This window comes from Chiloscyllium plagiosum, chromosome 24 (assembly GCF_004010195.1).
Source record: "Chiloscyllium plagiosum isolate BGI_BamShark_2017 chromosome 24, ASM401019v2, whole genome shotgun sequence".
Taxonomy (NCBI): Eukaryota; Metazoa; Chordata; class Chondrichthyes; order Orectolobiformes; family Hemiscylliidae; genus Chiloscyllium; species Chiloscyllium plagiosum.
This window is the reverse complement of record NC_057733.1, coordinates 44,931,105-44,945,197: the sequence shown is the minus strand read 5'-3', so window position 1 is coordinate 44,945,197 and position 14,093 is coordinate 44,931,105. Positions and strand designations below refer to the sequence as shown.

Here is a 14,093-nt window from a genome sequence, read left to right as displayed (position 1 = left end):
ATCTGTGTACTGAACAGGATGAGTGTACTCTGTTTATGTGTGATTGTGTGTCTGTGTATATATTTGTGTACTGTACAGGATGAATGTACTCTGTAACTGTGTGATTGTGTGCCTGTGTGTATATCTGTGTATTGTACATGATGAATGTACTCTGTATATATGTAATTGTGTCTGTATATCTGTGTACTGTACAGGATGAGTGTACTCTGTAACTGTGTGATTGTGTGCCTGTGTAGGGTATCCATGATGTGGAGGTGCCAGTGGTGGATTGGGGTGGACAAAGTTAAAAATCACACAACCCCAGGTTATAGTCCAACAGGTTTATTTGGAAGCACTAACTTTAGGAAGGCTGCTCCCAAACCTATTGGACTATAACCTGGTGTTGTGTGATTTTTAACCGGGGAGGATGTGTCCATGTGATGGTGTGTGATTGTGTTCCGGGAAGCAACTACAGTCAACAGAAGGCACGTGATGACTTCGTTGGGCACCCCCCCGTTCCGCCCCCTGGCAGTTGTTATAAATATTCATGAGGAGAAGGGGAAATGACAACACATAAATTCTGTATGTTGGAAGCAGAGCACCGCAAATCCATTAGGCACAGTCTTTTGTCTCGCGGCGTTTTCAGTCTGGGGAAGTGGGAATCCTTGCTAGGGTTTGGACTGGCGGGGTAGGGTTGGGTGTGTATAGAGCCATACAACCACTTCAGTATACATTATTTAAACTGGTGAACATTTGATGCTTGGCTTAATATTTTCAGACATTTATTTCTAAACCACAATGAATAGTAAAGAAATTCAATGTTTTCTATGTACGCTGTCTGTCGTTATTGAAAGGTTGCAGCTTATTCCAAATCAACCTTTTAATCAGTTTATCTTATTTGTTTAGATCTGGTCTCCGAATTATTTTTTAAACTATAAAGTGACCTTCAATTCGACACTGGGGTCCTTTGAGCGGAAAAGGGCAGAGTAATAAAGTAGTAGATGAGAGCTGTCTAAAAGTTTTCCTCTAAGCAAGCTCGGTGACAGGGCAGTTTGATGGGGGCAATTTTTGAAAGAGATTACCGATATTCCTTCAGCCTGCCGAGAGCCTGGCTGGGCAGGGTTGGTAATGGAACGGTGTTATTAATATGTGCAGATCTTTAAAAATGCAACAGCTTCCTCCTTAAGAATTCGATGTTGACGTAAACCAGTAATCCTGACGCACTTAAATGTGGAAAAACTTCGAAGCCCACCGCCAAGTGAAGGCGGCCTGTGTATAAAATATTTAAACAGCTCCACTTCAAAATGTTCGGGGATTACCGCGTTCCTCTCCCTGAAGACTCGCACGCAAAACCATCCCCTTACACACACACACTCTCTCTCTCGCTTTCTCTTCCCGCACACTGGGATCCAGGCAACGTTAAGGGATGTTAAATGTCAGCTCGATTTGACGTGGTCACAAGGCAAGAAATGGAGCAATTAAACTGGGATTCCACCCCTTCTTGACGTGGCCATGTGAGTGGGTATAAAAGGTGCGTTGCGCGCTGTGCAGAGCCTCAGTCTGCCTGGACAGCTCCGCGGTGCTGAAACCGCTTCTGCATCCCACGGCCCCCGCACACCTCTCTCCGAAACCATGTCCCGCGGAGCCCTCGGCAGGCTTTTCGCCCTCTCCTTCCTACTGGCTCGAGCGGCGGCTCAAGATTTCGCCCAGACGCGGTTCATCTGCACCTCCATCCCGTTGGACATGGACCCCATGTGCTCTGCTCCCATGCAGAACAGTGGACCGGTGGAAGATATCAAGGGCACTATCCTCCAGCTCCGGGAGACGATACTGCAACAGAAAGAGACGATTATGAATCAGAAGGAGACCATCAGGGAACTGACCGCCAAGCTAAGCAGATGCGAGAGTCAGAGTGTGTCTGAGCCCTCGGTGAGTGAACTGCCCGGACAGGCATTCCGCATTAAGCAGTCAGGAAAGAGTAGAAATCCCATGGGAGATCTCTCTATAGCTCAAGCGGATACATTAAATCAACTTGGACAAACTTTACAATCACTCAAAACACGCCTGGAGAATTTGGAGGTAAATATGAAGAGAAGTTAAACTTCTCAATGTCGTCTAATCTAGATTAGATTTTTTTTAAAATATATTGAGACGACACAATCGGCCATTGATACAATGACCGATTGGAATCGATTCGAGACCCCCCCCCCCCCCCGTAGTAAATAGATACAATGTTTGTCCAAGTTACAGGCAAAGGAAGTTCGAGCTGATTTTAACAGGGTCTGTCGGCCCTCGGTAACATGAGCGAGGCTAGAATTAGGACACTCGGCCCGTCGTGGCTGTGTTGTCGAGTTGAGGGTCGGCGCTGTGCTCACCCTACCTACAGTGTGATTCGCGTTCGGGTTCTCTTCCTGACCAACTCCTCACAGCTTTGTGTGTGCCTCTGTTTCTCTGTTTTGTTGGGGTGTGTGTGTGTGCTTCCCGGTAACGGCTACAGCAGTACAACCGAGCCAATGTTTCCGTTCAGACAAATAGCTTGAAAGATCTCCTGCAGAACAAAATAGACCATCTGGAGAAACAGGTTCTGTCCAGAGTCAACAGCTTGGAGGAGACCAAAACCGCGGTGCGAAACGACACGACGGAAAACAGGGGCAAGATTGAAAATGCCCTGAACTCTCTCCACCAGAGGATCAGTGATTTGGAGAAAGGTAGGTTACTCTTCAGAAAACTCTGGGCTCAAATACTAACCCGTCCCTCGATACAACGAACGGAGTTACCTCTTGGACTGAACAATAAAACTAAGTTTGAATTCTATGATATTTTAGAATCGATGGCACTGTGAGATTTGACGTGCTTTAGGCTGGGTTGGGGAAATGAATCCGGATGATTGGTTGGAGGACACGGCTCAGGTAGCTGAACATATGGGGCAAGTGGGGAACATGGCAATGTATTGTATCCAATGAGTGAAATCCTAACCCTGGGAATATCCATTCAATCCCCCAAATCAGTTAGAATGCGGTCCAATTGTATAAAGATTAAAGCTTCATAAAATGTAGCCCGTGGGTAATGGCTGTGCAAACAAAAAAAATCAGCAATTACCCCTCCCCCCCTCCTCCGAAACCCCCCGGTCCTGGATATATTTAGCCGGTTGGCCGCAGTCGGTTTAATGGGGAGAAATGAGCTGGCGGAAGGCGCACAGCAGCTTTCAGTGCCGGCTCTTGACTGAACCACAGGCGCATTACGGCAGTATTCTGGCACAGTAAGCAATCTGGTTCATAAAACTTCATCCGGATGACCGGGAGCAGAGACCGCCTCTCTCTCCCCCTCTCTCCCTGTGTGTGTGCTGCTGCATTATGGATTGCGCAGCGATCTCCAATGGAATGGAATCAAAGATGTCCCAGGACGCCGCTCACATGACTGGGATTATACTGCGGGATGTATTGATGGGGATTAATCCGGGCTGGCTGTTATATAAGACCTGATGGTGATTCAGCATCAGAGCAATGCACTCGAACCACACCGCACAGCTTCTGATAGCTCGTTTTTCACAACGCGATCCATTCCAGATCACTCACATTAAGGCAGCCCCAGCGAAACCGTGCATCTTGCAGTCAATACCCCCCTCTCTCTCTTTCTCTTGACCTTTTACAGGACAGAGAAATTCAAGACCGACAGATAAATTCCAGATCACATTCCCTTTGAGGACCAACTACATGTACGCCAAGGTGAAGACAAGTTTGCCTGAGATGTATGCCATGACTGTCTGTATGTGGCTGAAATCCAACGCTTCTCCCGGGGTCGGCACCCCCTTCTCCTACGCTGTCCCGGGACAATCTAACGAGCTGGTTCTCATCGAGTGGGGCAATAACCCGATGGAGATTCTGATCAATGACAAGGTAAACTCATGCCCTCCGCATACATGAGGAGAAATGCAAAAAATAATCTCCTGAGGAATGGGAACTACCTGCAAACTCCTCTGAGTTTGGGTATGTGATTTATTGGAGGGGCTTATCTTCCTCAGTAAGTGAGAGGTCGGCCGTTTGGTCCCGCGACTCTGTTCTGCCATTCCAAGGAATCTTGGTTGGTCCTATCAACCTGTGGTCATCCGCCTCACATATGTGACCAGAATAGTTGGTGAAGCGTTAATACAGCGTCCAAAAAAAAATCCCGATACATGATGGTAATCAGCAATTGCTGGAAGAACTCAACCAGTCTGGCCACATCTCTAGAGAGAAAGCAGGGTTGACCTTTCAGGTCCAATGACCCTTCCTTAGAACTGAGTTTTTCCAGCAATTTGTTTTTGTTCATCATCACAGTAGGATTATTAATGCTTGGTTGTTGCACGCAGACCTGATCATCTTCATTTCTAATCATTTGTACCGTGTTCTTAGATGGAGCATAAACAGATAACTTTTTTTTTGCAGCAAGTCTTCGAATCCAAGGCTCTCCTAATGAAACTTGATTCAGTTCATTGTAACTATTCCCTGTTGCAGTGTACCTCCAATGTAAAGGGACAGGGTAATAATATTCCACCTGAATAATCAGTTTTTTTTTGGGGGGGGGCGATTTCCAACTGGCAGCAGACATGGGAGTGCTAACGTCTTTAAAATTCCCCCTTTTCTTTCAGGTGGCTAAACTCCCTTTCCTTATTAATGATGGGAAATGGCATCACATCTGTGTGACTTGGTCTACAAGAGATGGCGTTTGGGAAGCCTATCAGGACGGACTGAAAAGGGGAAATGGTGAAAACCTAGCACCGTGGCATCCCATTAAACCGGGTGGAATCATGGTTTTGGGCCAAGAACAGGTAGTTGTCCTACTTGTAAAATAACAGTTTAAGAACAGCGCTGTAAAATGCAATCAGACATCGAATCAGAACGGTTAAACCGAGCGACCATCCAGCTGGGTTTCTGCATATCGCCACCGTTTGATGAAAATTTATCCCAAGTAGCCATTCAACTTGAAGGCAAACCCAATGGCAGAGGGCGGTTAGCAGAATTCCAAGAAACAGGAGACTAGCTAATAAATTAGCTACGCTGGCAAACATGTATCAAACACCATCACTGTCTGTGGGAAGGATGGACAGGGATCAGTAGTGCTTTAATTCAACAGCAACGAGTTCAACTCGTGGGGGCCGGGGCCCCTCGCAAGGGACTTGCAGCACACCAGGTGGGTCAGAGGTGAGATTGCCTGCATCACACCTTTGAACTACTTGGGGCGCTGTAAGACACTATCAGACATTTGAGGGTCTGACAAACACAAACTGAAGGGAGATGTGGTTTGGGGGCGTGGAATGGGTGATGGAAGAGAGTGTTGGGGTCAGTAAAGAGGTCAACGAAACCTGTCACCTGGGGTTGGGAGCACTACCCTCGGCCTGGGACAGCAACTTGCTTCTTGCAAGGAATACAAAAGTGTACAGAAAATGCGGAGGTAAGCTTCCACTTACTGACATTTTTATTTTATCTGCTTCTGAATTAGGACACTTTAGGAGGTGGTTTTGATGCCACACAGGCCTTTGTGGGTGAGATGTCCCACTTTCACATGTGGGATAGAGTCCTAACTCCAGGAGAGGTCTACAGCCTGGCTAACTGCAGCTCGAAGACCTTGGTGGGCAATGTCATTGCATGGACTGAAGCCAATGTTGACATCTACGGTGGCGCCACCAAGTGGACATTTGAAGCGTGCCGCCAGATTAATTAATCCTCCAGCGGGACTATCTTTTACGGCTCCAAAATCAAATTTCTTTTTTCAGGAATACAAGAATCTTCTGCAAAAAAAAAGTTACTTAAGTTCGTAAAAAGTATTTACAATATCTTGTCATGACAACTGGATCATGCTTCTCAGGCGTAATAACGAGGGAGCAAGAAAGGGCTCTCTTCCCGACCTTCAACTGACAGCCAACAGTCCCTGGGAAAGCCATATGCTTTAAGTGTCTGATGGTGTGTTTACTTGATGCCAATTAGCCTGAGTGCCTTTGGCAGGTGCAAAATGCAACAAGTAGTCTTTTCTCCTTTCCATTTGCATATTCTTAAAAAAACAGAATAAACACATTATTATTTGAGATAATTGCGTTGTTGGAACATGTCTTGTTAAAACAATATTGCTATGACTGTGCGCTCTATTGCAAATTACACTCAAGTACTAACTAAGGTACAGCAACAAAAATGCTGAACACATTCTGGTAAACTGAAGGTGTAGAATAACGTGGGTGCTTTTTAAAAAGTCCATTTTATCACATCACAGGCTTACGGCATGGCGATTTATGTGTGTTTATTTTGTAATCTATTCTGATCGGCAGTTAATCCAATTGGAGACTGCCAGACTGAGAAAAGTAATTGTAACTTCGCGCCCTCTAGTGAAAAAGGATTATTTTTTCTATTAAAAAAGGAAATTTTGCAAACGTACGAAAATTTTTATTAAATTTGATGCCTGAGTGAGGATTTTTCCCCCAAATTATTTAAAAGATATAAAATATTGTTTTTGGCCAGACACTGGCGAGTAAAATGAATTATTTATAGATGTAAATATTGTACAATATGAGGAAGTTATATGTACCATACACTTTCACGTTCAAACCAAAGTTGTAAATATTCCGACTCAAGATCCCCATACAGTCAGTAAATCTCATTTCTGGATAATGTAATGATTAGACACTACATTAGACAACCATTTCTTAAAAAAAGCGCTATGTTTTTATGTCATGAATGCTTTTTCATTTAATGCAAATGTGACATGTACTGTCAATTTTATTTTTACACAATAAAGAAACAGAAAGATCACTGGCATCAATCAGGCTCGTTTTTATTCTGTGACAAAGTAATCACCAATATGTTTTCCTGTGCTGCAGGATTATAAGAACGTCAGGCAGATTGAACTGCTGTATTTTAGCCCTGAGTGAAGAACATCTAGTTATTTTCTCATGAACCTGTTCAGAGATTTTGTGATACACTTCTGGCACCCAAATCTGGGCCTTCTGACTCAGAGGTGGGGATACTACCACTGCATCACAAGAACCCTATGAAGTGCTACACAATCTCATGCACAACCATCTATGACCTGTACCATGCATTGTTCACACTTTCCCAGGAAGCTGGAATAATAGCCAATTGTCCTGGACCAATTCAAAACAAAGGCTCGTTTCAATGACAACCCTTATTATTCACCATGATGTTGTGAGCCTTGAACAGGAATGATAATCATGTTGACTTCGGGCAAAAGAAAAGTTCCTCTAAACACAAGCTTTTAAAAAGTATATCGACAGAAGAACTTGATTATAGTTCTGCTGATGACAAACACATGAACTCAGAACATTAGTAGGAGTTAACTGTTTATTACATGTCCAAAAAGCCAAGTCTTCAATGTTAACCATGGGGTTAGACAGCCATTGACCTAGAACAGCAACTTCTGGAGAATAAGTCAAACCTTTACCCTTACTGGAATTATTTTGGACAAACTTGATATGTAAAGTGTATATGTAAACATGTACATGTAAAAGTACATATGCTTCATCATATCTCACAATTAGTTTTGCTCTGACCTGTCTTAATAATTAAAATGTGGGTATAATTTAGCAGCCAAGGTTTCCAAAAAATACAGATTGATAATTGGTTAGAAGCTCATTACATTCATCAATTGGTACATGACACAGCAACTAGATGTAGGCCCTTATGGTGATAATAGTAATATCCCCACCTTTCAGCTAGGAGGCTAGGTTGAAGTTTGACTTAATTCCAAGTGTGTGTAATAACACCTCTGAACAGGTTCATTTAGAAATATCTGCACCACCTTATTTGCAACATGATACTCCATCCAATGGGAGACTGAGAGGTGATCATTTAGTCCAGGTATATGGCAATAAGTGAGCCACCAAGTGCTAATCAGTTCCTGAGTTTTTTTTTGAAAGATAGTCCCTCAAAACTAAATTAAACATTAATTCCACAAAGGCCAGTACTAGGCCTACTGTCATTTCTGTGTTCATTTATGAGCCTGATCGGGGGATGCAGGGCAAGTTTTTTAGATTTGTAGATTACACCAAAGGTATAAACAGTGAGAAAGATAAAAATGGACTTCTCGTGGATAGAAATGGGATAGTGAAATAGGTGGACACATGACAGATGAAAATAAGTGCGGAGAATTGTGAGGTGATAAATTTTCATACGCAGAATGAAAAAGGATAAGCTGATTGGCACAACTTTAAAATTGGGCAAGAAAGAGCACCTAAAAGATGCTGGTGTACAAATCTTTTAATCTGGTAGGTCGGCCCTCTCGTGGTAGTGTCCCTACTCCTGGACTGGATTCAAGTCCCATCTGCTCCAAAGGTGTGCAATAACATCTCTGAACAGCTTGATGAGAAAATAGATTAAATAAAAAAACAATAAAAAATTGAATATAGTAGGTGGACCCTCATGTGGTAGTGTCCTTTCCTCTGAGTAAGGAAGCCTAGGTTCAAATCCCACCTGCCCCAGAGGTGTTTAATAACAAATCTGAACAGATTGATGAGAAAATATCTATCTTCTCCATTTGTGGCAAATTGTGTCACAGCACTTGTGTTGTATGTGCTTAATCATCATTAAGTATTAAACTTGAATGTGGTAGATAGGGGTTCAAATTGTGTAGTGGTACTGTCCCTACCTCTGAACCAGAAGACCAGAGGTGTGCCATAACATCTCTGAACTGATTGATTAGAAACATCTTCAAAACGGCAGGATGGATTGATACAAGTTAATAAAATAAATGGGACTCCATGCTTTATTGATAGAGTAGGTATGCTATTTGAGTCCAACTCAGGAAAGGAGGTAAAGGCTTTGAAAGGATACAGATGAAATTTCCTGGAATAATTCCAGGGATGAGGGCTTGCTGTTATGTGAATACAGCAGGAAAACTGGGTTGAAGGCATTTAAGGGAATGATTGAGGAAGCAACAAATTGGAATGCTTTGGAAAGAGCCAGTACAGGCTCAATGGGCCAAATGATCTCTTTATAGAATCCCTTTATAGAATATGGAAGCAGGTCATTCAGTCAATACATACTTATCTAAGTTTGACTCATTCTTGTTAGAATGGAATTGTAAATTCAACATTAATGAAACACTAGCAACTGGTTTCAGGATCCATTACATTGCATTGTGTTGTAAAAACCATCATAAAGCTAGCTGATAGCAGTTACATAATTTGTGAATGATCATCAAGAGAAGACAATGATTTTAGCTCATAATTTCTAAAATTCACTTAGAACGCCCCCTGAAAAAAAATTTTATCAGCAAGAAATTGCTCTGCCATTCAGTATGATCATTTTTCTTCAGGGCTCAAGTCCTGAAGAAGGATTACACCCGAAACATCCAATTCTCCTCCTCCTGATGCTGCCTGGCTTGTTGTGTTCTTCCAGCCTCCTGCCTGTCTATTTTGGATTGTAGCATCAGTAGTTTTTTTTGCCTCTATTGAATATGATCATAGCTGATCACTTACCTTAGACGCCTGTTCCTGCTTTCACCCCATACCCCTTGAACTGCTTAGCTAGAAAAACCATATCTAACTCCTTCTTGAAAACATTCAATGTTTTGGCCTCAACCACCTTTTAGGAGAGAGAATTCCTCAGGCTCATCACTCTGTGGGTGAAGACATTTTTCCTCATTTCAATCCTAAATCCTTTTATGCTTAAATTGTGACCCCTGGTTCTGGACTCCCGGGTTATTGGGAACATCCTTTGTACACTGATCCTGCCAAGTCCTGTCAGAATTTTATAAGTTTCTATGAGGCCCCTTGTTTACATTTTACAATAGACTCTACAATTTGCAGAGGGAATTGCAGAACAATCAGATGCTCCCTAAGGTACCCAAAATATTGTATTACTCTTATATCAAATTGATTTGTTTACAGTTTAGTGTCTAATGTGCTGCAACTAAAGGGTGTAACCACTGACGTTCTGACCTACATAGGAGGAATATTGCAAATATCAGTCAAAATCTTGCCTGTTTCTATGTTACACATGCATTGTATTAATATCTGTTAAGTGAACAATCTATCTGGAAGCTTATTTTATTCATATCAGAGACAGACACTCAAATTAAACTAACATTCATATTTTAGAACAAGTGAAGGTAGCATTACAGCCAGCATTACTGCACTGAAATATTTGTGAAATATGTTCCAATTTATGTACCACCAAACTCAGTTTGAATAATATCCACTGCAATTTATAGTTCATGCAAAGCACATACCAGAACTTTTGGCCGACGAATAAACACCAAACAAATTGGTGGTGTTGGAAATCAGAAACAAAAACAGAAATTGCTGGACAAGCTCAGCAGGTCTGGCAGCATCTGTGGAGAGAAATCAGATTTAATATTTAATGCTCCAGTGATTCATCCTCACCTGTCCATCAGATTGTTCCAGTCACAAACATGACCCGATGCTAATCCTCACTGTTAGATCATGTGGGGATCAGCTGGGAATATAGGAATTGGAGGAGCTCATTCAGGGTTGAAACTTTATTGCTGGAACAGCACAGCAGGTCAGGCAGCATCCAGGGAACAGGAGATTCGACGTTTCAGGCACAGGCCCTTCTTCCTGAAGAAGGGCCTGTGCCTGAAACGTCAAATCTCCTGTTCCCTGGATGCTGCCTGACCTGCTGTGCTGTTCCAGCACTAAAGTTTCAACTTTGATCTCCAGCATCTGCAGACCTCACTTTCTCCTCCAAGGAGCTCATTCAACCTATCGAAAGGATGTTGTGAAACTTGAAAGGGTTTGGAAAAGATTTACAAGGATGTTGTCAGGGTTGGAGGGTTTGAGCTACAGGAAGATGTTGAATAGGCTGGGGCTGTTTTCCCTGGAGCACTGGAGGCTGAGGGGTGACCTCATAGAAGTTTATAAAATCATGAGGGGCATGGATAGGGTAAATAGACAAGATCTTTTCCCTGCCGTGGGGGAGTCCAGAACTAGAGGGCATAGGTTTAGGGTAAGAGGGGAAAGATTTAAAAGGGACCAAATGGGCAACTTTTTCATGCAGAGGGTGGTGCGTGTATGGAACAAGCTGCCAGAGGATGTGGTGAAGGCTGGTACAATTACATCATTCCAAAGGCATCTAGGTGCATCTGGACATGAATAGGAAGGGTTTAGAGGGATATGGGCCAAATGCTGGCAAATGGGACTAGATTAGGTTAGGATATCTGGTCGGCATGGGAGTTGGACCAAAGAGTCTGTTTCTATGATGTACATCTTTAAGACTCTATGAATCTCCAGCCTGTTCTGCCATTCAATGCGACCATGGCTAATCTGTAGCCCATATCCCTTAATTGGTTTGCTTAGCAAAAATGTTAATCTTACCTCAAATCAGGAAATTAAGGTGATGGGAACTTCAAATGATGGGTCTTGAACAAGGAACTTTAGAACAAGAGAATTCATTAAAGATGTGAAACAAGCAGCCTGGACGACAATGCATGAAATGTTATAAATCGCCCGAGGAATCACATTCACAGCAACATTATTCAAACTCGTTGAGTGCTGGAGTCTTTTCACACATACCCAAACATCAAACATCAAAACGCTGCAAGACCTACTCTGAAATCATTTGAGACAAAAGTAAAAATTGCTGCCAAAGCTCAGCAGGTCTGGCAGCATCCCTGGTTAGAGAAATCAGAGTTGACGTTTCGGGTCGAGTGACCCCCTCTTCACTTTGATTTGTCTCCTCAGCCGCTGCCAGACCTGCTGAGCTTTTCCAACAATTTTTATTTATTCTCTGATTCACAGCGTCCGCAGATGTTTCTGTTGTTAATAAGAAATCACCCGATGCTAGGATCAAAACTTCACAATTAAGTTTTTTTTAGGCAAATCTTAATGTTCTGGAATACCAAACTCAAAACGGCTGTTACGTGCATGTGTTTGGCACATGTACAGAAGTTAAATAGAGAAGGAAACACTTTAAATTTCACCATACCCAGTTTCAATAGGGCTGGACTGTGATTCCCGATAATGAACTGATCTAGAGTTTCTGATCTTGCCGTGGTATGTGTTCTGTTTACTATCTTCAGAGATTGCAATTAAACTGCTGATGAGTGTCTTCGGTCTGTTTTGTCAATTATTAACAATGTTAGTCATGAGTAACAAAGGCTAGCTTTTAATTCAGCGGCATTTACGTTCGGGAAGCCGCAAAGCATGTTAAAACTATGAAGAACTTTTGAAATACAGACACTGCGGTAATGTCTGATTGGTAAATAGTATTATAATATTACGATGGGTTATGTTGAAGTTGCAAAACTTCGCTTTGGCCCGTACGGGGATCGAACCCGCGACCTTGGCGTTATTAGCACCACGCTCTAACCAACTGAGCTAACCGGCCACACTTATACAACATCAGTGAGTAACAACTCACCAGAGTTGTCAGCGCAAAACAAAACGAAAGTTCCTCATTCCAGGATAACTCGTCGCTACTTGACTCTGCAGTAAACGGAAAAGGGAAGGAAATGTGGCCAGACCCTCCCTCCCCCAAAAAAAATCTCAGTCTCACCACCAGTAAGGGGGCCCGAGAGGCTGGTCAGCGTTTGTGTAAGGCAGCAGAGTGTATGTCAGTGCTACAGCACGGAAGGTGACCATTCGGCCCATTTTGTCTGCTCCGAACCAGCAGCAGCTCAACCTGGCGCCCCACTCTCTGCAGGAGAGTTGAGGTTTAAAGTTGGTGAACCCAAAGTTGTTCAGGATATTCCCCGACCTGCGGAGTACGGTATGGCTCAATGATGACAAGGAGGGCCTTGGAGTGGGGATTAATTAGAGAAATTAAACCTTGCACACGGTCAGACAGTCCTGTTACTCTTCACTCATTGGCTAAACGGTTTTCTCCCCAAACAACATGGGATCAATGTGGATTTCACCAGTTTCCTCATTTCCCCTCCCCCCACCTTATCCAACTTCCAACTCAGCACTGCCCTCTTGACCTGTCCCCCGTCCATCTTCCTTCCCACCTATCTACCCCACCCTCCTTTCCTTTACCACAAGATTCATCTACTTACTCTCAGCTACCTTCCCCCCAGCCCCACTCCCCACATCCCTATTGATTTCTCTATCCCTCCCCAGGGCAACAAGCCTCATTCCTGATAAAGGGCTCTTGCCCAAAACGTCGATTTTCCTGCTCCTCGGATGCTGCCTGACCTGCTGTGCTTTTCCAGCACCACACTCTCGACTCTGATCTCCAGCATCTACAGTACTCACTGCCTCCTCGGTTTCCTTCTCTGAATGACAGGATTCAACAGATACTTCAATTAAAACAACACAAGAGTTAGGGATGATTGTAGGCCAGGCTGAAGTGGGTACTGCAGATGCTGGAGGTTAGAATCAAGATTAGAGTGGTGCTGGAAAAGCACAGCAGGTCAGGAAATCGACGTTTCGGGCAAAAGCCCTTGCCATCAGGATTGTGCCCAGTCTCTGGATTCATTTAAGAAAGAGTTGGATAGGGCTCTCAAAGATAGTGGAATCAAGGGTTATGGAGATAAGGCAGGAAGAGGATACCGATTAGGAATGATCAGCCATGATCATGTTAAATGGCGGTGCAGGCTCAAAGGGCTGAATGGCCTACTCCTGCACCTATTGTCTATTGTAGGTCATTCAGCCCCTCAAGCCTGCTCCCCAATTTTTAAGAAGATAGCTGATCTGTCCCAGACTTCAACTGGGTGAGCACTTAAAATGGTAGGGCTCAGTAGTGTAAGTAAATGGAATTAGTGTACTGTAGTTGGTGTTCGTTGGTCAGCATAGACAAGGTGGGCTGAAGGTTCTGTCTCTATGCTGTATGACTCCATGGCTCAATGACTCCTCTTCCCTGCCAGCTCCACATCGCCCTCATCTCCTGGATATTTCAAACATCTATCTACCTCCTCTTCTTTCAGTGATCCAGCCTTCAGAACTCCTCTGGGATAGAGACTTTCAACATTCACTACCCTCTGGGAGAATAAACTTTGCATCCTGGTTTTAAATGAATGTCTCCTTATTTTATAACTTAACTGAATCCTCTAGTTCAAGATTCTCCCATGACTGGAATCATCTTCTCAACATCTACCCTGTCAAGTTTCCTCAAATCTTGTGCATTCAATAAGATCAGACCTTATTGTTGTAAAGTCTAATGAGTAAAGGC

General features: G+C 43.3%; 1 protein-coding gene and 1 non-coding gene across 4 annotated transcripts; one reads left to right on the top strand and one right to left on the bottom strand.

Annotated features, from left to right (window-relative positions):
* The first annotated feature begins 1,384 nt into the window (after positions 1-1,384).
* Positions 1,385-6,758, top strand: nptx1l (neuronal pentraxin 1 like). Of its 3 annotated transcripts, none has more exons than XM_043714961.1 (5): positions 1,385-2,058; positions 2,477-2,687; positions 3,631-3,875; positions 4,607-4,786; positions 5,458-6,758. In XM_043714961.1, exons 1-5 carry the CDS (start codon positions 1,612-1,614, stop codon positions 5,677-5,679), a joined length of 1,305 nt encoding a protein of 434 aa, XP_043570896.1. In that variant the 5' UTR covers positions 1,385-1,611; the 3' UTR covers positions 5,680-6,758. The 3 variants fall into 3 exon arrangements, with proteins under 3 accessions (XP_043570896.1, XP_043570898.1, XP_043570897.1); XM_043714963.1 differs by having other exon boundaries at positions 1,402-1,908; positions 2,507-2,687; XM_043714962.1 differs by having other exon boundaries at positions 1,466-1,908.
* A 5,479-nt stretch (positions 6,759-12,237) lies between these two features.
* trnai-aau lies at positions 12,238-12,311 on the bottom strand. Its single transcript has one exon. It is a non-coding gene; the product is annotated as a tRNA-Ile (tRNA).
* Between the last annotated feature and the right edge of the window lie 1,782 nt (positions 12,312-14,093).

Excerpts from the sequence above, each read along its gene's own strand:
- nptx1l (XM_043714961.1), top strand. The coding sequence starts at position 1,612 with ATGTCCCGCGGAGCCCTCGGCAGGCTTTTCGCCCTCTCCTTCCTACTG. Across the intron at positions 2,688-3,630 it reads GATCAGTGATTTGGAGAAAG|GACAGAGAAATTCAAGACCG; the intron begins GTAGGTTACTCT and ends GACCTTTTACAG. Across the intron at positions 4,787-5,457 it reads TGGTTTTGGGCCAAGAACAG|GACACTTTAGGAGGTGGTTT; the intron begins GTAGTTGTCCTA and ends CTTCTGAATTAG.